General features: G+C 36.9%; 2 protein-coding genes and 1 long non-coding RNA gene across 4 annotated transcripts; all 3 read left to right on the forward strand.

The window, feature by feature from the left end:
* The first annotated feature begins 1,348 nt into the window (after window positions 1-1,348).
* LOC575943 (membrane progestin receptor gamma) lies at window positions 1,349-10,131 on the forward strand. 2 transcript variants are annotated; one of them, XM_030973949.1, is made up of 5 exons: window positions 1,349-1,458; window positions 2,643-2,781; window positions 6,254-6,608; window positions 7,277-7,463; window positions 8,058-10,131. In XM_030973949.1, the coding sequence occupies exons 2-5, from the start codon at window positions 2,749-2,751 to the stop codon at window positions 8,503-8,505; spliced, it is 1,023 nt and encodes a 340-aa protein (XP_030829809.1). In that variant the 5' UTR covers window positions 1,349-1,458; window positions 2,643-2,748; the 3' UTR covers window positions 8,506-10,131. The 2 variants fall into 2 exon arrangements, with proteins under 2 accessions (XP_030829809.1, XP_011662451.1); XM_011664149.2 differs by having other exon boundaries at window positions 1,362-1,458; window positions 2,648-2,781.
* Window positions 10,132-11,930: 1,799 nt separating this feature from the next.
* Window positions 11,931-15,398, forward strand: LOC115919777. Its single transcript, XR_004062010.1, has 2 exons — window positions 11,931-12,690; window positions 12,851-15,398. It is a non-coding gene; the product is annotated as an uncharacterized LOC115919777 (long non-coding RNA).
* A 1,658-nt stretch (window positions 15,399-17,056) lies between these two features.
* On the forward strand, window positions 17,057-22,663 carry LOC105437500. Its single transcript, XM_030973849.1, has 5 exons — window positions 17,057-17,191; window positions 18,188-18,389; window positions 20,285-20,341; window positions 21,339-21,545; window positions 22,246-22,663. The coding sequence occupies exons 2-5, from the start codon at window positions 18,201-18,203 to the stop codon at window positions 22,405-22,407; spliced, it is 615 nt and encodes a 204-aa protein (XP_030829709.1). The 5' UTR covers window positions 17,057-17,191; window positions 18,188-18,200; the 3' UTR covers window positions 22,408-22,663.
* The last annotated feature ends 770 nt before the right edge of the window (window positions 22,664-23,433 follow it).

A 23,433-nucleotide genomic window follows, 5' to 3' on the forward strand; every position in this document is an offset into this window, starting at 1 on the left:
GACTCTTTATCTTAATATGCAATTCTGTCCCTTCTGTCATAGAGTAATACGTGTAGTTGTTCCTGGCCTTTACCGCACGCTAATGAATTTCAGCAATGAACCTTCATAGACCATTTTCACAGGAACATTATTGATTGGCTATCGGTGTCGTTACTATTGGAACCTCGAGCCTATCGATTTTAATTTCTTCAAACATTGTGTCGGTCGGGTACATGACTTTGTACGGACAAGAATAATGCTCATGCAAATATTAGTTTATGTAGGGATGTAAAGGCCTATGTCCCCCGGGCAGCATTTGAAGGGGAAAAAGAGGCAAATAAAGAAAAGAGGAGGGGAATCAAACAAGGAGAATCATGCAGGGTCCTCCTTTGCAGTAATACTGTGTAAAATGCAGTATTATGAGACTCTGGTTACTAACCTCTGCATGGGCGGCGGAGCGCCTTTCAAAGTAAGAGTGCAGCATAAAAAAGGGCACTTTATGGGGAAAAAAGGGGACCTACAAAAGGTAACCTCAAAGCGAAAAATTACAATCTTAAAACATTGTTTATACTCCTAGTCATACATTGTAAATGACACAATGAGATATCTCTTTACGTGGTCCAAGATACTGCTTCAGCACCATGCATGCACAGTTTGCTGATGGTCCGAGTCACAACCCCCCCCCCCCCCCCCACTCCTCGGAACCGATCAGTTCAATAAAAAGAATATAAATTGCAACTATGTATACATAATAAGATAGGGGACTACAAACTTGCGATTGTTTATCGGACTTAATTCAGATCAATCGCAACTATTAAGATAATATTATCACGTATAGTGAAACAAATTGGGAAATGTGGCTCGTATATTTGAGCAGATATAGTACGTGCATGGAGGGGGTGGGGTGCAATTTTGTTGATTGACCCGGGTGACAATAATCCCTATAGACTCGCCATTGATTGCAAATCAGATCGAGGCTCAGTTAGTTTTCAAATCCTAAAGATTTTTCAAACTTGACACTGATAAGCCATGAGTTTTTGTGTAACAGTTTGGATGCAAAAAAAAAATGCAAGTAAGGCATCCCGACGGATCTGTCTCCCAATCATTTTCAAGTAAAGAAAAGCAAAGCCATCGGTCGGACGCATGGTATTGGTAGGGGGGATGCTTTTGATAAATAGTCTTTAAAAACAAACTATGTTTTAATACGTAATTGAATATTGTTGAAAACTAGGATGATTCTGGAGTATAAAGAGGCTTGGTACTGTTTTAGCTGGCAATGATTATTATTAAATACACCTTTTAAATTTTTATTTCATCAAATGGTATAGCTTTGATATCAAATGGTATATCTTGACATAATAATGGTGCTGTATTATTTAGACTACCAATCGATCATCTGTACACAAACGCCGTAGTTACCTTCCTGGTATGTGGTATGTACCGCACCCTCCTTAATTAGCTGTGCAATTTGGAATTTTGGTGAGTAATTAAAGAAATCACGATCAAATGTTCTCTTGTTACATGACTGTGTAAAACTTTTAATTCAATTGCCTGATATTGTAGTCATTTCTATGCATAAATTGTGTCAAATTTTCAAATAGCCGACGTCGAAATTTTGAACATGCAGCCATGCAACACCTCTCTGCCTTTGTGCTATACTCCCCGACCATAGCCATGGTCATGCCTCATTCTCCCCTCTGCTATCGGGCTGGTGCGTCGCCAAGTTTCTGATCGTAAAGTAGGTCTGGTCCAATACTTGTTTTTGTTGTTGGCCTAATACTGACGTGAAAGGCTAGAACTCGAATAACGAGTAAGAGCTCAACTTGAGAGAGTGGTTTCTTCTTATAAAACTTCAACTTTGGCTCGCGGTATGTGCCCCATGTTTAAATGTTCATCATCATAATTATCATTATCAGATCTAGACCGAAAGCTTCAGTCTCTCTAATCGTCGGTTGTTCCACTGAGACTACGTCTGGCTCCACTAGACCTCCGATTATGACAACAAATGTCAGTTTTATTAAAGAAATGACCCAAATCAGATGGTTATTGCTGTCTATATCAGATCATGTTCATAAATCATAGCAAGAAGCCATGCGCATGCCATAGAATGATGGTGAACTAAGTTTAATATTGGCATCTATTCATACTCGTACTAGCAGACTAGTCATACTTATTTCATCCTCTAATCCAGCTTTTTTATTTATTCAGGATATAGTCTACAACTCTACATCATGACATGTAACTGTCAAACTCAAAATCAGAACATGAATCGCAGTGAAGATGAGAAGAGTGATTCAGTAGGACTTTTAAAAATTATTCAAAACTTATTCTTCAGGTCTATAAACTAGCCATTAATAAGTTTAACAAACAGGTTCTCTTCCCCCTCCCCCCTGATTTTTACCAGGTATTCTAGCACAGTTTCCAAAAGAACTTACAGTTTAATACTAGGAGTGGGAGATTGACAGCGGCTGTCATTGACACACCCCCACATAATAGTTAATTCAAACTGCTGACAAATTCACTTTGCCGACCTCAACTTCAGTATGCTGCAAGGCCATAACCAAACACATAGCCTTGCTTTATACTAGACCTGCATGTACATGTATGTAATTTTCTGCCAACAGGCTTATCATTTTGGTTTGTCTTTTTATGTTTTCTCTCAGACGAGGAGGGGTTTATCACAATACAAGACTGATTGTCAGAAGCTCTGGGGAAGCTTTAGGATCCTTTGCAACAGTGGGACTTGGAGAGGAGTGTGACTTGTGCAAGATGTGGACTATAAAGCTGCTGCGTTTCAACCAGGTAATTATAATCTACATGTGTTTTCTTAAATCTTTCATGTTTGTTTGTGATAAAGGGAAAGGCAATTGTAGCTGCATTTTCACTGCAAGCGAAACCATGGGTTTTTCTCACATTCTGGGGGGTGTTTCACAAAACTTGTCATCAGTGACAAGTGACAGTTGTTGTTATAAGCTACTGAAATCCTTGCTTCTGATTGGTTATCAACAGATTTGTTACTGATATTTCTCATTTGTCATTGAAAATAGGCTTTGTGAAACGGGTCCCTGGTGTCTCGTCAGAAGTTGCTTAGCAACTATCCATAAACATGAAGAAAAAGCAAAATCGAAAAAACCCGCCTCTGCCCTCTGGAATGTTTTTTTTTTAAACGCTGGCAGAAAATTCTTTGGTTTTTGCATTGTATTTGCTTGCTCTCAAACCACCAGTGTATCATTCTGGTTTTTAGTTACGTGACTCTCCTTGCTTCTGTGCAAACGCATGCAGGGCAGCGACAAGTTGTGCATGCTTTGCGCACAACTCACCAAAAAGTAAACACAGAATTATCAAACAATTACTGTTTCATATTTTTAATTTTTTTTTTTTAGTGTTGTAAATGGTAGTAAAAAAAAAAAAAAAAAAAAAAAAAAAAAAAAAAAAAAAAATCGTTTGTGAACTACTATTGCTGGCTCAAGCTAACGTTAGTCCTGGATTCCAGTGTCAATTTGTTGTACCCAAACCATTGTTTGGTTTAATTTTGTGTGTTTGTCTGAATTCATCTTCTGTTCCTAGCATGTTTTTTAGTTTTACTTTGGAAATTTGAAAGTTTGGAAGTTCAAATTTTTTTTCTTCAAAAGTAGATGGAGGGCAAAAGTTCCTATCTAGTAGAATAAGCAAAGTATTTGATCCATCCAATAAAAATGTCAGGAATTAAATTTCTTGGCAAGTACAACATTACAGCATCATGAACTGCTTTTGTTTGAGTTTGTTTTAGAAGTAATTAGGATCAAGAGCAAGGCAATGAGTAGATGGGTAGCTCTAGATAGTCCCTTTTAATTTTTTTGTAAACACACACAATAAATATATCTGTACACTGTACATGTAGATTTTCATACAAACTTCCAACAAACTGGCTTTAAATCACTGCCATTGCATTAATACAGGTCTGCATGTACACCGAGCAGGAGTATACAAATAAAAATATGCAGATCTGTTTTGCTTGTCTGTATCTGTAATGTAAAATAATGAGTTTTTTATGGTCTGGTGTGATTACTTTTATACTGGTACTTCTTGTTATTGTGATTTGTATTATAATGAAGTACATCTATAAAATATGCATGCTTCCAAGTGGCATGATTAGAAATGAAATTCTCTATGCTATCAAATATTTCACCTTACGTGCAATAGTTTGTTTTTTCAACAGTCGCTGGTACAAATGTTATTCACCAGGATATGCTCATGATATATGAAATAATGTTTTTGTTGACAAGTTGAAAAATATGATTATTGTCAATTAATCTGTATACTTTCTATTCCTGTCTATAATCCTGATTACTTCAAACCTATATTTAATAGGTTAAGGGCTATGCTCATTTCTCCACTTCAGTCAATTCATTTTAATAGTTAACTTTAAAGGGAGTGGGTAGTCAGTTTCCATGTGCAGAAGGCTATAATCCGCTGACACCAGACTTGGTGGAAATACCATTAATGGGAGTACAAATCTGCACACAGCAAACCCGTTGGCCCGTCAAGAATTACCCCCTAGTCTCTCGGAGCATGCTCGGAAATTATTCGGGCGAAGGAAAAGCAAAGCATTACATATAATAATGTATAATAAAGGTATAATGGTCATAAAACTCGAGGCTAACCCTGGTGATTGACAACACCTGTTATTTGGGTAAACACCCGAACGAACGGTGACGAATTCCCCATGAGAGCTGACTTCTATCATTATGTGACTTTAATTGGTTAAAAACAAGAAATCTGTGCAACCTTAGAGAAAAAATGTTTTGCTGTTTGATTTGTTATTGCTAGTTTTTAAACAGACCCCACTGACCAGAAAAAAGAAGTCTGAATTATCTACAATCACATTTCACACAAAAGTGAGGCTGAGGGCAATTGGCCATTGAAAAGAAGAGCAACTGCAATAAAGAAGAAAAAGAGCCCCCCCCCCCCCCCCCGAGGCCGTGACCCTCAAAGCGTTTTTGTCTGAAAGGCTGTCATGCATAAAGTTGTCAATGAAAACAGTTTTGGTTTATTGGGTTGTGACACATGATTAGCTAAGCTTAAAAGAAGAATGCGAAAATACTTTTGTATGGTCTAACCACAACGACGACGTGTAGATTTCACAAAAAATATGATAGAACAAAATGAAGAATTATAGAGTGTGTTATTTGTATAACAATGCCGATACTTTGAAGGGAGAGGGTCATCAGTTTCAATGTGTATAAGGTCATTATTTGCTGACCCCAGGCTTGTTGGAAATACCATTAATGGGTGTACAAGTCCGCACACAGCAAAACCGTTGTGTAGACTAGTTATGGTCATGCGATTGCTTTGTGAAAGAAAAGTTGTGGAATCGATCAGAAAAGGTTGATCATCTAGCATATAAGTATTGGTGTGTACTGCAAGGTTCTGGAATCATCAAAATGATAAGAAATTTGGCTCAGTCTTGGTAATGTTACAAGCACTGTACACAGACATGTGCACGATATCTTTCCGGTCCAGATAGATATAATAATTCACCAAACAAATCAATTAGTAGACGGTTTCCCCGGCAAAATTTGTATCATCACGTATTAGTCAAAACATATACTTTCACATGATTGGTAATAAGAGCTTCCATTTCATTTTTTGAGAGGGGGGTGTTTCCAAAACATACCTTTAACCAAAGGGCACCAACGTATCGACTTGGTTTAGAACCCAAGACCTCCTGGTTACAAGACCACTGCTCTTGGAGAAGTTATGTGTGATGGAAAATAATGATTCTGTTTATCACACAAGTCACATTGGCACAGCAAGAGTGAAAGGAAATAGAAAGGGACAGTTTACACAAACTTGTTCTGAGTAATACAGTCTAGGATTCATTTTAATACAGTGGGAGTATCGTGGTTGAGTGGTTTATTAGGCGCTTGACTGGAGATGCGAAGGTTATGGGTTTGAATCCCGACATGGCACTAATATCCTTTGGCAAGATATTAACCTACACTTGCTACTCTCCATCCAGTAAATGGTTAATGGTACCCGGTGGGATGCGACCGTCATTGTTGGTCAAACAGTTTTTGAGCGTCAAAACACGCCTGGCTGGAATGCTCCCCAGGGAGTGGAGATTGTGTACACAATATGTGCGGGCAAGCACTGAATCCAATGACCGGGGTAATAGTATATCTGTAAAGCGCTTAGAGACGTCCGAGATGTATTAAGCGCTATTTAAAAGCTGAATATTATTCTTATGATTTTTGGTGTGTAATCCTAAATCTTCTCCCAAAATTTACCCAAGGTTCCCTCTGACTTCCATGAACCCTTCATCATATCTGGGTACCGCTCGTGCCGCAGCAGCATCTCATCTTGCCTCGTCAGCGCCATCCAGGGTTCCAATGAAACCATCAACTTCTGGACACACTTCATCCCTGCGATGTGGTTTGGCTGGACCACACTGCAACAGGTCGCCGATGGGGCCTTCATCCAGGATCCTTTTTCGTGGCCTCTGATCTGCTTCCTCCTGTCTTGCGTCATGTACCTGTTTGCCAGTGCGATGGCACACTTGTTCAATTGCATCTCCTTGCCTGCCCGCTATGTCACATTCTTTTTTGACTATGGGGCTATAAGCATCTACAGTTTTGGAAGCAGTATAGGTAAGATACATGGATTGACGTCTTGTAGTTTTTAACAGGATTCTAAGGCCAAATGACCATCTAAGGCTCATATTAACCTATAGAGAAATCTGAATTATTACTGATATTTTTATTAAAGATTTCTTGATTTTCTTCACATTACTTCTATATGATTTGTTTATGTTAACATATTTGTTTGTAAACGTATTTTCATTTTTTGAATTCTATTGTTCGAATTTTATGTAATCACGGCCTCGCTGAAAAGCAGCTTTTGCTGAATGCGGGCACAATTATTGTATTTGTTTTTAACCAAGCATAAATAAAATATACCATACCATACCATACCATGAGAAATTTGTGTACCGGTAATGATTTATGAATTTATGAACCCCCCCCCCCAAAAAAAAAATAAATAAAAAATAAATAAATAAATAATGATATGGAGAGAGGCAGTTGAAAGCAGCTTTCACTTTCCTTGTTATGTAACTGCAGAATCAATTTAGTTTCATCACTTTCTTTTGATATTGATTAGTATTTTTATCGTGCAATTTTGTTTCTCCCCCCCCCCCTCCATATTTTAGATAATTTCTGTATAATTAATATAATAATTGTTGAAGTTGTGTTAAATAATTGTGTTTTTATTTGTTATGTTCTAATTTCTCTCTCTCCCCCTCCCCATCACGGTTTAGCCTACTGTGCCTACACCTTTCCCCCAGAGCTTCTGCATACGCCCCTTCACCAAGTCTTCCTTGTGATGGCGATGTTTACAGCGATGCTGAGCACGTTCCTAGCCTGTTACAGCCGCTTCTCATCCAACCACTTCTTATGTCACTCAGGGCGCCTACCAGCAATTATGATCCCGTATTTTTGGTGCAGGTAAAATTTTTAGCATTTATATTCCTTTTCTATTTCTATCATTTTTATGAAATATTTAGAAGAAAAACGTTTGGTCAGGGTTTTTTAACCAATTTTATGACTGGGAGGGGAGTGGGGGGGGGGGGGGCGGGGGGTCTGTATATTTTTAATCCAGGCATGAAGTGGCTATTTTCACTTGGCTGAAGTTAGTGGGTGGGTTGATGTGGGATTTTAAGATATGATAGGAATGATAAAAAAAGTAATTCTGCACAATTAATCAAAGTACTTGTTTTAACCATCAAAACAAAACGATTTACCCCCAACAACAAAAATTGCTTTAAATCTGTGCAATTGTAAAGAGTCTCGCAATGGGTGAGTTTATAGGATCCTCTGGCTAATTTGGGGCCTATAAGTTTCAGAGCAAGGTGTTTGCAGACTATACTATTTCAATCCACCTTTTTCTGACAAGGACATTTATTGAAACAAACCCTAAGCCATAGAATCAAAACAGCAAACAAGCTGTGATAAAGTTTTTTGTAATATATATCATATCATTTGATGATGACGTATTGATTTTGATTTTGTTCTTTTGAATATTCCTTGCCCCCCATTCAGTTTGCCTCTGTTATACCGTGTAATCTTCTGTGTCGAACCCGACCCCAACTCCGACGCCGCGCTCTTTCACGTTCGGCAATTCTTCTGCACCGCGGTGACAGTTTTCTTCTACGCAAGTCGCTTCCCCGAGGTTCTCGCCCCCGGCATCTTCGATTTCATCGGGCACAGCCATCAGCTGTTCCACATCGGTGGTGCGTTCTCGACCTACTGGCAGTACCACGCCCTCCTGCTCGACAAGGCCGAGCGCCGGCAGTTTCTCGTTGAGGCGGTTGGGTTACCGACGGTGGCGGGTACCGCAGGAGCCTTCGTGGTGGTTTTAACGGTGAACCTGCTGATCATCTGGGGGTTCTCTCATTGGGTGTCGCAACCCAAGTCACTGGAGATGGTAAGACAGCGGCTAGAAGAAGACAAGAGAGAGAAAAAGGGATGTGGTTGCAAGTGTGATTGACAGGGTAATTTTCAAACTCGGCTGATCATTTTTTTATTCTGAAATATCTTGTGTTTGCCGTACCTTTGGAAAAAGGCTGAAATTTGTGTTGGATTCTTGTTTTTTGTATACTACGGTAACTCTCTCAGGTTCAGCCCATTTGAATCGTTCATTTTTTTTCAACAGGGTAGGTCCATTATTGATTAAGACACTGGTGGAAGCATATTTACACTTGGCAAAGATGAGCTGTGATTTCGCATCACCTATAATAATAATAATACAAACAATTTATGTTGCGCTTGTGACATAAAAGTTTCAAAGCGCTGTACACAAATCAAGATTACTTCAAGAAAAATCTATATTACTATTAATGGAATTAAAATTACCTAAATTACCAAGAAAATAAAATAATACTAACATAACTAAACAAATTAACATTACTGAAATCAACAAGAAAATCAAACATTGCTAACATCACTAAATAAATCAACATAACATGTAAATTCCTGGGAAAGTTAACAAACATGTATCATATTGATAATAGCAACCATTTTAGCAACAATTTAACAAAAGACATAATGTAGGCATTGTAATACAAACTTACAAATATTTTATAGTTATTAGGGTTGTATTTTGAATAGATGAGTTTTTAGACTCTATTTGAAAATGTCAGTGGTGGGCGAGTCCTGAGTACGGGCGCAGAGAGCGTTCCAAAGTATGAGGGCACAGACTGAGAAGCTGAAGGCCCTGTCACATATGACTCTGTATGTATGGTAAATGTGATATTGTGTGACTTTCTTTGAAAGGAACTGATCACTTAGTCACTCCACCTCCAAAAAATTGACTCCATACTGAACAACCATTTGCCATTGAAGATAGTTAAATCTTTTTCTTCAGTCTGTTGTTGTCTGTTACCTACCACTCAATATGAATGGTAATTCAGTCTTCCTAGGCTCCATCTTACAAAAAGGTACGATTGATCCAAATCAATCCCAAGTCCTCCAATCAATCGCAAGTTTGCAGTCTCCTATCTCTTATGTACATGCGGTAATTGCGATTGATATCAACTCTTCCTGGTCTACCTATTTCACCTTGGCTTTCAAAGTTCAATTTTGTATTTATATTTACAACTTGCAATGCATTCAAGCATATTATTGTGACTACATTTGTATGCTGTACACACGATTATTTGAAATAATGTGACATTCAGTGACTATATATATATATATATATATATAAAAAGTTGAGTATTCATCGATGCCTTTCGACTCTGTCATGAAATAACGATTCTGGCTTTCAAGTTTTTCAAAATCTTTCACTCATTTTGCTGCACCAACTATGCATTTATCTAATAGGTTATTACTATTGTATGTCATTGATATATTTCTTTTTGGAAAAACATATTTTGGGATACATTTTATTAATAGTCTCATATACTGCCATCATGTCTACTGGTAACCAAGTATAAACAACAACAAAAAAATCCAAAGAGGAGAAGTAGATTGAAGTTGAGTATTTTACACAAACAGGATTTTTATTTATGATATTTAACCAATGTGTATATTGAATACTGGCTGGTAGAAAAATATTCACTCTAATATTAAAGTTTGAGGCTGAAGTTTATATGCTATGAAATGTATTTAAAAAGAAAAAAATAGCATTTTATAAGTACATCGTACATCGTAGATCTCTTTAATGCGATTGATTTATCCACAGATTTGCTCATAATAATTAGTCACCTATATCCAAAACAAGCTAAGTTGAGTCTTGCCTGCCATAGCGATTTATAAACTACTTATCTGAAATATACAGGCAAAGAATTGTAGTTAGAATACCTGCCATCCAAGCTCTATATCGTCGCCGTTTTCACGAACCGGCACAAGCCACCGAAATCCCTTCAAAATGTAGTTTTTATTTTTTTTGCATTTTTAGCATAAGTTATCAACAATCTTTCATCTCACCAAATTTCAGCATCCAAAACGCTTTAGTTTTTGAGATATCCATGGTTACACAAATGACAAAAACGACACACGAGCCAAAAAGCACGATTCATATTTTCCGGAACCGGCACGCGCCGTTATAAGTCAATGGGCTGTGCAGGTTCGTGAAAATATCTTTGCGCTTACAAGACCTAGACGACGCGACACAGGCGGTTGTGCCGGTTCGTGAAAATAAAATACGCGCTAAGACAGCGCGAGCGATTTTGTCTTGCGCGTAAAGTTACATAGGAAAAACGACACAGTGGCTTGTGCCGGTTCGTAATATTAATAGTAATTGTCATTATGCTTAACAAATGGAATGTATAGAAAATATAGAATATTTTCCTTTCATTGATATGTATTTTGTGATATAAAATTTGACATAAGGCATGTTTCTGGCGAATTCAAAACGGGCTAAACGTAAAACGCGTTTTTCTCAGAATGTACTTATTTCGTTGCGCGTTGGGCTGTGCCGGTTCGTGAAAACGGCGACGATATATCACATCCAATATATCCCTCTTGTGACAGTCATTCCACATTATGTGGTTGGGCTCAATCACTTTTGATTTACCGGTAGTGCCCTACACATATCTGATATGCATGGGTAGCAAGGGCAAAATTCAGCACACACCATGTATGAAAATAATGTGTTTGACACCAGGAAATTTAGAAAGGAAAATAAGCTTTAAAATCTTTAAATTGGCAACACATTGAGAGTTTCAAAATCATTGTTATTCATTCAAAATTGGCCATTTCGTCAACTTTGCCACAAAGTTTTACTCATATTTATTGTTTTCAGAGACATTACATTCTATTAGAGCAATGTAGCAATAAAAAAGATAAACATTATAGTTGCCGATTTGAAGTTAAAAATGTGATCAATTTATCCCTTTAAAAATGCTTGTCCTGAAAGGGACATACTTTTGAGAGTGCGTTCATTTTCAATCTAGTAGTATGCAGCATGTTGCAAAGTATCAAAAACACTAGCCCTCTTGCCCTTGGGGCAATCTTATTCCTGGCAGTGGAATGAAAAAGACACTTTCCAATTTGGTAGATGTTACATTTTCATGTCCAAAGCTTTTAAAATTGAAAGATAATGTATTAAAATATATTGGGGTATTTTTACTGAGGACCAAAAGGTCTTTAACTCCTATACTTTTCTATACACTAAATGCCCTTTTGGCTCTAAACAGACCATTATGTATTTGACAGAAATTCTAGAAACTAGAAATAGTTATCGTCAGTTAAACATGTATGAGTAATAGACATTGAAAATTACTTTCCATCAAGAATCCAAACCTTTGATTGGAAAGATACAGGTAGAATCTTGCTTTGCTTGAAATTGGTAAATCAATAATGATGAATCAAAATCGATTTTAGCATCTGTCCACCACAAAAAGTATATTCTAATCTCTATTGCATTAACTCCATAACATAGATCACTTGGAGTGAGTTTTATTATTGATCAATTTTTTATATGACGAGATTATTCAGTGTGTTCTCGGCATATATAGTGCACTGCATGTTTTTTTTAAATAAAAATGCACCTTTGAAATGCCTACTAAGGTTTATATTTCTTGTGTTGCAAATGGGTGTTGGATTTCAATGAAAATTCTCAAATGTACAAAGTACTATTCAAATTTATAGTTTGCAGTGACAATTTAGAGCTCAAATGATTCTGTGTGTGAAATAAATGAGTCTTTTGATAAATATTTATAAATATTTATAAATATTTATTATTATAAATCCATAGGCTGAAAAGGAAAATTACACAGAGCAATTAAAAAAAAAAAGTTGCTGAATGCAGTGCATGATAAGTGTTGCACACGAGTGGTGGATTTAAATAAAAATTATCAAATGTACTAAGTACTATTCATATTTAATAGTCTGCAGTGGCAATTTAGAGCTCAAATGATTCTATGTATGAAATAAATGAGTCTTTTATAAATATTTATTATAATAAATCCATAGGCTGAAAAGGAAAATTAAACAGCAATTAAAAAAAATAAACGTTGCTGAAATTGGCAGATACTGAATGCAGTGCATGATAAATGAATGAGCAAAGTCATTACTTGACTAACAGGAACGTGCATGTTTACCAAATCTATTTTTGTATATTTATATTTATTAGCACTATTTAATATTTATGATGGTAGGATAGGCTGTACACATATGAAGATAAAAAAGAATGTACCGCTGCTGAATATATACGACTGATGCACAGGCAGTTCCATGCAATGATGTCTTGGCAATAAAGGAAATTTATTAAGACTCTAAATGAACATCTGATATGTTGTCGCTTTGAGCCAGAAGGGCGTTAACTCTTTGTAAAATTGTATGAAAGAACGCCTGTCTGGCTCTAAACGGACAATTTGTAGATGTGATAGGTCAAGGTCAGTGTCAAATATTAGGGATGCAAGAATGACAGCAATTGGATTGTAACTACATGTAAAGTGTTCTGTCATACATGTATGTAATCTTAGCCTTCACCCTAAATAATTTGATATGCCTAAATGTATAGCCCCCCCCCCACCCCCTCAGAAAGAAAGACAAATAAAAAGAATAATATGAAAGTATGTCCTATCATCTCATTATAGTAAATTAATATACATCTGTACGCAATGAAAAACAACTTAAATTTGATGTACACATAGATTTTGTTTAAATGTGATGTATTTTTGTAAATGTACCATTAATTTTCAGAATTCTGAGTGTAGGGCTATAATTCCTATATACAGTCAATGAAACGTTGGGTATGCGTGTGTTTGTGTGTGTGTGTTGAAGAAGCAGTAGTTTGTCTAATGTACCAAGTCCAAGAACATGTTTAATTTTTGCTGTTCTCGTTTTAAATCTTGAATTGGGTTAATTTTTTTTCCTTCTACTTCTGAGGTTGCCATTTGTTGAGCAGCATTACTCTTTCTTTTATCACTGAAGGTACATATTCTTTTGGTGGTAAACAAATTTAAAAGATTGTCGCAAAGGGCAAGAGCTCTATATCTCTAAAATGTATACTCTACGCATTTTGTAAAACATCTTTTCACATTATCCTACACATTATACCTGTATTGCATTAGGTAGTGTAGTCAGAAATATCATTAAAATTAGAATACCATGTTATCTTAATCATGATAATGTGTCATGGGATTGTTAACAGCTGGCAAATGAGGTCTGTAAAAGTTATCAATAAATGAGTGTACTAGTTGCAGTCATGTTTATTTTTAGCAAATAACAGATGACAATTGGTGCTCAGAATTACTATGCACTGCTTTAATCAACTCTGAAGGCACTCTGAATTGCCGCCTTGAGGAATTAAAAATGACCAATATTTTTATTGATAGTTGTTGCTAGGTTATGATATAAAGTATTTGCAATGATAGGGATCAATAAAGTATGAAATATATATATATATATATATATATATATATATATAAAAGAAATATGAATAAATAAAGTAGAAATGATCTGTACTTGGGGAAGGAGGTAATAATGACAATACATGTACATTGATTATGTATTGTGAAAAGAGCTTTGGAATTGCAGCGCCTTGTAAAAATCATGTTTTTTTGGAAATTTGTTAGTAATTATGACGTAAAGTTTGATATATTCTATATATTTCCTGTCAGATCCTCACATATTCCCTATTTTATATTTATAACGCATGAGAACATCCTGTTTCTATATTTTCATATGCACAGTGAACATGATATGATATATACTTGCAAAATATGACAACATATCACATGAAATATATAACCTATATTTCATTCACTTTGAACAGGGTACCGTATATACCATCCATTACAGTCTACCATTATTTTGGGTATTGTATGCAATTTATCCTAAAATATTGATTTAGATTGTACACTGTTGTAACGAGTATGTCGTCTTATGGGACACAACTGATATATTTTTGTACAGTAGGCTTGCGGATGCACCATGTGAGAGAGAGAGGGAGGATTGAGGAGTCTTAAAAATGACTGTTGGTGTAGTCTTGATGTATTTTTTCAGACATTGTGTGTGAAATATTTGTCAGGCAATAATTTCATAGATGCCTTACAAAGCATAAGAAGATCGAAGGACAATTACAGTGGTACGGTCTCAGGAGATTCAGGGTATTTTTCTTTCAATTTTCTTCATCATGCTATTTATTTTCCAGGGTTCCATTGTGCAGCTCATATTGTTGACATCTATGGGAGACTGATTCATTTTTTTCATATAAATATTATTTTATATTCTTACTACATTGTGCTTTCACCACTTACAGCTTCTCACTAACATGTCAGCTGTAAGACTTTTGACATATTTTTTATCTATTTTTGAACAGTTTGTCATGTTTTTCATCATTCTTTTACACATTGTATCTTTATCAATGACTCCATAATGTATACAGGTTCACTCTTTGTAAGGTATTACCTAATTATGAACTATAATTCCTTCATTTTCAGGACGGATATAACTGGGATTGAATAGATACAAAATGAGTGAATATATTAAAGATAGTTTGAGGTTAATATATTAAGTGCACGTAACTTTAGACCTTGTGTAGAATGGTACTATTTAAAAAAAATATATTTATACTATTACATAAGTATGTATTCAAAGCTAATGTGAAGATTGATCATGAATTATTGTGTAACCTGCTAGCCTCTGGGACTGTTATTCATTACTGTGATGTAATCCAATATATTCCTCATAGTAAATTCAACTTCCGGAACACATTCAAAGTATGCAGATTTATTTTCAATATGTCACATCCGTCTTCGAGGAAAATTAAGATTATTTAGTTTTGAATATAGGAGTGAAATATATTAGTGTGCACAAATTTATGGTTGAAATGAAATGTTTTAATTGTGTTGGCATTATTACTAGAGGTAGATTGATAATGTGCCTTCATGTTCATGGTGTTATTAAAGTACAATTAATGTTTTAATACAAGATTGTGTTCGGTGTGACATTTTACACGATTTTTTGTTACAGTTTTGTATATGTGACTTATACAATACATATTTATAAAATTATTAAACTGATTTAGCCGTCTGTTGTAGGTGAAATTATATCTGTATCTAAGGGTGGAGAGAGAGGGAGGGAGGGAGAGAGAGAGAGAGAGAGAACAAGAAGGAAGAAGAAGAGAGAGAGAGAAAGAACAAGAAGGAAGAAGAGAGAGAGAGAGAGAGAGCGAGAGAGCGAGAGAGAGAGAGATAGAATGTGTCTAAGATAGGAGAGAAAGTGAGAGTATTGTGTCTAAGATAGGAGAGAGAGAGAAAGGGAAGTAGAGAGGGAGGGGAGGTGAGAGAGAGAGAGAGAGGTATATAGATGACTGCATCCAAAGCAAAGAAAGATATCCCCTCTCTTATTAAAGCAGCAAAGTCCACAGACCAATTAAAGAAACTCTTGAAAACTTACCTCTTCCCTGAATAGTTAACTTAAGGCCTTTTCTTTTCCCTATCTCTTTTAAACAATGTGTCTGTACCTATTCTGATGAAATGTATGTTATGTATGATTATTTTGTGTAAACGCTGTGACATAGTTTACTATGGAGAGCGTACTAAATACTAGATATTATTATTATTATTATTATTATTATTATAGAGGAAGAGACAGAGCCAGAGAAGAAGAGGAAGGTAAAGAAACATTGAGATGGAAAGATAGACGAGGGAGAGAGAGAAGGCGAGAGTTCATAATAGGGAAAAGGAAAAGTGAGTGGGAGAACTTTAGAAAATGTGAGGACAAAAATAAGAGGAAATGAATATGATTCAACGATAAAGAAGTAATGGGGTATGTTACAATTGATTTAAATAGATCGCAATTTCATATCTAGAAGGAGTTGGTAAGTTTGCGATTGACAACATTGGAGGGTTCGCGGTCACTATTCCGGATCAGTCGCAACTCTGTATGAGCAGGCCGTGATAGACTAGGTTCCACAAAAGACCTGGGCCGTTTCTCAAAACTGATCATCAATGACAATTGACAGTTTTTGTTATAAGCTACTGAAATCCTTGCTTCTGATTGGTTATCAGCAGATTTGTCACTGATTTGTGTCATTTGTCATTGAAAAAAGGCTTTGTGAAACGCCTATTTGGGGTCTGTGTGGATGGGGAGAGGGCGATAAAGTCATTTCAACTACTGGAAGAATAAACACAATACCAAAGGCCTTCAATAAATCGACTCAATAGCCATTTCTAGGACATAATTATTATACCCTTTAGCATTGCCTATAGAAATCTAATTCGGATTATGTAATATGATATATCATCGTAATCTTCGCATAATTCAATCGATGATGGACAAGGGTATTGAAATAATTTATGGTTGATTTCTCGAAAGTCTTTGCGATGGTTAACATTAATTAAGAATCATTAGAAGAAGGTGCTCAGCCAATCCCTTTATTACGTAAACTGGATTGTTACACACTTTGATTACAACATATATATTTATATAGAATAATATAGATGCATATGTCTACAATACGTACCAGCCTCTAAACTTAATATCACATTCGATATCTTCTACTGCCACCTGGTGCTATGTTATCAAGATCTCTCACAAGATTACCCTCGTGGAGGTGGCACGCAAGTTCAAAGTCCTGTTTGCACCATCGGGTTTGCCGACAAATGAAACTCTTTAACATCTCAATTGAAAATAAACATTTCTCCTCAACATTTACTGTCAACATACACGTACTTCCAAGGAGTCAAGAATTTGTTTTTCTTCCCGGAGCCGCTTACCAGGTAGGGCTTACAGTACATATTTTTTTATTAGACATGATATTTCTCTATCGTATTGACGATCAGACTATTTCAAAAAAGAATACTAATAACCGTGACTCTCTCTCTCTCTCTCTCTCTCTTTCTATCTCTCTCTCTCTCTCTCTCTCTCTCTCTCTCTCTCCCTCCCTCTCTCCTTTTCTCTCCCTCTCTCCTTTTATCTCTCTCTCCTTTTCTCTCTCTCTCTCCTTTTCTCTCTCTCTCTCCTTTTCTCTCCCTCTCTCCTTTTCTCTCACTCTCACTTATTCCGACTCTCTTTGTCCCTCACTTCCCCCCTCTCTCTAATCTATCTTCCTATTTTATCTTCTGAAAGCGTGGTTATAAAGCATAGGCCTGTTTGGGAGACTGTACTCAGGCCTGATAATTACCCGATTTAAAAAAAAAAAAAAAAATCCCCGTTTTTTTTCTCTCTCGTTTTTTCCCGACTTTTCCTTATTTTTCCTTATTTTCCCCCAATTTTCTTACTCAAAGGGGGAATGTTGTTAGATGCCATTCCCCCCCCCCCCCGATTTCTGTTTGTTTTTGTACTCGAGTGGTTGAGGGAAAACAAATCAAATGATGATTTTCAATGTTGAGAAGTAATGATCATTGGCTCGTACTTAATTTAAACTTGGTTTAGCAGACAGCTTAGATAGTCCTCTGATATATGGAGCGCCCAGTTGTCAAGCTCTGTATTCAGGAATTCTGTATAAATAAAGTGAATGCAGTCAAGAAATGAAGATGAAAAAATAATTACACGTTGAAATTATTTTCCTTTGTTCAATATTTTAGTTTCAAATTGTGACAATTTGTGTAGGGAATGACTAAGTTGATACTGGGAAGCTGAAGTTGAAACACATACAATTACAATTTCAACCCTTTTAATGACTAGTTGATCTTCAAGTTTCACCAGTAGAAAACTGTTTAAAAAAATATTGTGGGGTCAATACTTCATTTGATTCCACCTCCCATTCATTCAAGCCACAATTAAACCATGAACGATTACAAGAAAGAGAAATTGAAGGATGAGCCTCGCCCTCAACCCGATATTGAATGGACAGAAATGACCCGGGCACTTGCCCAGGTTGTCCTTGGCAACCTGATGCTGGTCCTAGGCGCTGGCTCATTTAGCTATTGGTGCTACCTGTGCTACGTGTCTGCTGGCATCTGGGTTGGTTTCACGGTGAGTATTTTTTTATTCATCTTGATTTTGATTATTGTTCTTCAAGTTTTTGTTGTTTGTTGTTGGTTGGTGGTGGCGATGTAGCTGTGCTGGGTTATTAATAAAGGTTTTGCAGTCGATAACAGTTAGTCATCAACGTTATTGATTCAGCATCTCCTGATCAAAGCCACTATCAATACCGCCACCATCACCATCACCACCACCATCACCACTATCGTCATTATCATTGTCATCATTATCACCATCAGTACCGCCTCTTAATTATAATTTTTGATGCGTTTGTTGGAAAATGACAAATTCCTAAATTTACCGTCAGGCAAGAAATATGCCTATCTAAAGGCCTATAATCATGTTAGGGCCCGCTGAGCGGCGGGGATTGGGGCCTCGAGCCACCGCCCCCCCCCCACTTTTTTGAGAAAGTATTACAGAGAAATAGAAAGAAAAATAGAAAGAAAGAATAGTGACTTGCCAGTGTCACAAACTAATGAGGTATCAAAATATGCTCATCTGACCGTAATTAAACGCCTAAAACCCCCGAGCTTCCGGGGGCTCGGCCCCCTCGAACCAACCAAGGGTCCTAATACGGGCCTCTGGATACTCATTTGACCGTAATTTAGTGCCCAAAACCCTTGAGCTACCGGGGGCTCTGCCCCCTGGACCCCACGCCAATTAGTGACCTGCCAGTGTCATGAACTTATAAGGTATCAAAATATGCTAATTTGACCGTAATTAAATATCCATATCCCCTGAGATTCCGGGGGCTCCGCCCCTTGATCCCCACCAATTTATGCTACGCTCTACCTGATCGTAAATACCTTAGCTTCCCCCATCAACTTGGAAAAACTTTCAAAGGGGCCTGCATGAAAGAGTGGGATTATACGGATTTTTTTGTCTCTCCCCCCCCCCCCCCAAAAAAGAAGTTTTTGCTCATTACGCCACTGCAGGCCACCATAATGTACAAATATTTGGCTCACACAGTGAAATCTTGGATCCGCGCCTGATTACTAGCATTAAAAAACAAACAAGCAAATAAATACAAACAAACTCACGAGCAAACACATAAGCATATCTTGATAGAGTAATGTCTACGTAAAAGAAGCAAGTAATACAAAAAACACGAGAGCTACTTATTATTTTTGTCATGTTTTCATGGCACTGCTTATTGTACTAGAGGTAAAATGGGACTCTTTAAATGATAGTGAAATGTTAGACAATAAACTCGCCAACATCAAATTGATGATTGAATGGCAAAATGATTTTGAATGGCATGCAAGCCACGTTCAGGTGCAGCATCATAATACGTTGTTGGTAATACGTTGGTAAAACAGTTGGTGATTGCGGTGTCACTGACATACAGCGGGTGTTGTTGTGTTAGAACTGAATAATTACCAATACGCATATAATTTATTGTTTCGATTGTCAAAATATGAAAGCGACTGATTTTTTTTTCAACATCATGTTAGAACTTTGTTTATTGTTTGATAGGTCAAAAAGGAAACAATTTCTCAAACGCCATGTTAGAATTATTATTAAAAACAAATATGTACGGTTCTCCAAGATCAAATTCGGTATCACAAGAATTGTGCAAACTTGGGTCAATTTGAATCATAGTTTTGTGTTATATTTTAGACTATAATAATTAGATGCAATTTAAACTCCTGCTTTCAAATGATTCAAATGATTTAATTTCTCATGCAAAACATAATACAAGAATAATTATATCACAAACAATATGCAATAAAACGACAAATATAACGGAAAAGGCACGAGAAAAGAGGAACTAACTTGAAGCAGAGCTTGTTGAAGTGTTAGTTTCTCAGATGCTGTTTTACAATAAAACATGAACAAAGTATGCCTAGAAATCAATAAATAGACAAATACTGTTTTTTCTTCAGGTGCTAGCTACGGGCCTCCTTGGTGTTGTCGAGGCATCGAGAGATTCGTACAGCCTGGTATGTATCAATATGAATTATATATTATAGGAGCTTCTGTTTATCCCTTCTCTCCTATTTCCAATGCAACACGATCACATAGGCTTTCAAGAAATCATCTAGAGGGACAATCTCACTGCCCTATTGTAATGCCTCTAGCATATCCAGGGGGTGTTTCATATAGATCTTAAGTTGAACTTATCTCTAAGTTGGACTTAACAATTATGGAAAGCCGTTAGCATCTATGAAAATATTTGCAAAAGTTATTTTAAAAGGCATAAAATGTTGATTCAAATCATTCATATTTTCTAATATCAAGGAGATTTCATGTTCTTGATGTGGAATTTATAAAAAGTCTAAAATACTTGATTTTTCGCTTTTGAATACATTTTATTTAAGGCTACAAAATGGTTCTCCATAAAAAGTCCAACTAAAAGCTAATTTCGACTTAGGATTTTGTGAAACACCCCCCAGAAATCATTTGGGGTTTATGTAGTATGTCATCTTCATCTTGGCATATATTTTGTAGTGACGTACACATGGTAGATGGATATTAAAATTGCCTCAAGGTTGAAAGTCTTAGCGATCGTGTATTTTGTTTTTGTTCTAAGCTATACTGAAATCCTTGCTTCTGATTGGTTATCAGCAGATTTATCACTGATTTTTGTCATTTGTCATTGAAAAAAGGTTTTGTGAAACGGGCCCCTGATCGACAAAAGATCGAACAAACAATAAGCCTCTGTCTAAAGGCAAATAATCGGTGGTTTTGGAGTCGGTGTCTAGTTAGCCTCTTGTCGATGGCTCTCGCTTTGTTGGAGTCCGTAAATTCTGGCGAGCGAAGCGAGTCAGATAAACCGAGCGCTTTTCTCTGGCTCGCTTCGCTTGCCAGAATTTACGGACTCCAAAAACGCGAGGGCCATTGACAAGAGGCTAGTGTTGAGTCGGTTCGGTGGTGTGACCGATCCAGTTACCTGTATAATAAGTTATTATCGTGTTTTGATTATTCTTTGCATGGCAGCGAAGGTCGTACATCATCATGTTGATCATTACTACAATCCTGTCCATGACCTTGTTCGGAGTCGAGGTCGCAGGTTACGTGTTCGACAGCCAGGGATGTGACAAACCCTTCCGCAATATGACGTCGCCGGCACCGCCCCCGATGTCCCCCTCGACACCCGGATGGTACACTCACCACCCACCACCACCCGAACACAGCTCCTGCATTGTAAATAAGCTTTCTGTTAATTATATCTGTGGGAATAAAATGATTTATATAACTATCATTTTGTCAGTCTTGATCAAACTCATCATCGACGTTGTCGTCGTCTTTTACATCATCCTCACTACATCACCATTATCGTCGTCGTTACATCTTCATCTTGATCATGATCATAATGACGATGATCATCGCCCATTTTTCAAAGTCACCCTCCTCCTCATCGCTATGATCTTCATTACCATCTTCATCATCATCACCATCATCATCACCATCACCATCATCATCATCATCACCATCATCATCAGCATCATCGTCATCCTCATCATCATCAGCAGAATCATCATCATCATCATCATCATTACCATCATCATCATCGTCCTCATCATCACCATCACCTTCTTCAACCCCACCTCAAACCCACCCTTCCTAATTCATCCCCTCTTCTTCCACTGTCACCTCAGAATCATGCTCTTTCTCATAATCAACACAACACGCATGATGATTATCTTCATAGTAGAAGGAGTAGTAGTCGTCGTCGTCTTCATCATGGTTGTCGTTGTTATAATGGAAGAAAATGAAGAAGAAGAAGAAGAGGGAAAAGAAGACAAAATAAGAAAAGAAGAGGAATTAGTAGTAAAAGCATTTACATTATAGTAGTATAATATCTAATTTGTTTAACTTTTCATTTTCCCGCCATGCCTACCAGATGGAATGCGTCTACATCCATGCCGGTCTCGGAACTTTCGGCATCTTGCAATTCGTGGCAGCGGTAGTTTGTATCTACTACACTTCCCAATCGTTGATGAAGGTGGCACCCCTCCCTTACAAGGCAATGATGCCCGAACCCATTCCTTACTGCAAGGCTTGAAGGAGCTTGGCCGCTGTATCACTACCACACACCTTTTTTGGGGTCTATTCTCAGTTAATTTTAACGTTTCAATAATTAATACACATGTTTACTAACATATTCAAATATTTCGCATATTTTTCCAAACAAAGGTTGGTTTAAATGACAATCTGAAAGCTTTCCCGACATAGTAACAAGTAATATATGCCGACTGCATGTAGAGGTGCCGTGGTCGAGTGGTTAAGTCGCCGGACTGTCGATCACTAAAGGTCCGCGGTTCGAGACCCGCCGCGGCACTAATGTCCTTTGGCAAGACATTGATCTACATTTGCCACACTCAACCCAGGTGATGTAAATTGGTACCTGACAGGAATTCATTCTTTGAAATGAAATTTGAAATGAAATGCTAGAGCGCCGAAATGGCAGCACAGCTAAAACCGGGGTAATAATCTCCAAGTTTGGACGCGCTTAGTGATTCTAATAAGCGCTATATAAAAACTGAGTATTAGTATTATTATTATTAGTAGTAGTAGTAGTAGTATATTCATTAATAAAAGGTTGAAGGAATAACTTCCCCAAGGAAGGAAACATCCATACATTTGGTTTGGAGTCGGTTTGCCCGTGTTACTGAGTTATTATACTCTTTTCATTTTTAAATAACCATACCCAAAGTGATGAATAGCTTATGACTGTTTTCTTTAATACAAAAATCTTCGACATTTGTTAAACGAAATTCGACACTGGTTTAGTATAAACATGAATTTTGTGGGCAGATAATTTATCTGTTCCTGTCTTGCATCGACGAATTTCACAGTATGTGTACAAAGTAATGGATAATACTTATGATATCAATATCACAGAAAATATTTGATCATAAAAGTCTCCCGAAAAAGACGTAGGTGGTAAAACATTATCCATTTTGCAATGTTTCATTTGTATTATTATTATTTCTCTGTTTTTAAAGATTAAACAGTGCAAAAGAAATAGGGAGAATGGGGATCGAGATAGAGGGAGAGAGAGAGAGAGAGAGAGAGATAGAGAGAGAGA

The sequence above is a fragment of the Strongylocentrotus purpuratus genome, unplaced genomic scaffold, assembly GCF_000002235.5.
Source record: "Strongylocentrotus purpuratus isolate Spur 01 unplaced genomic scaffold, Spur_5.0 spur5_scaffold_7, whole genome shotgun sequence".
Lineage (NCBI taxonomy): Eukaryota > Metazoa > Echinodermata > Echinoidea > Camarodonta > Strongylocentrotidae > Strongylocentrotus > Strongylocentrotus purpuratus.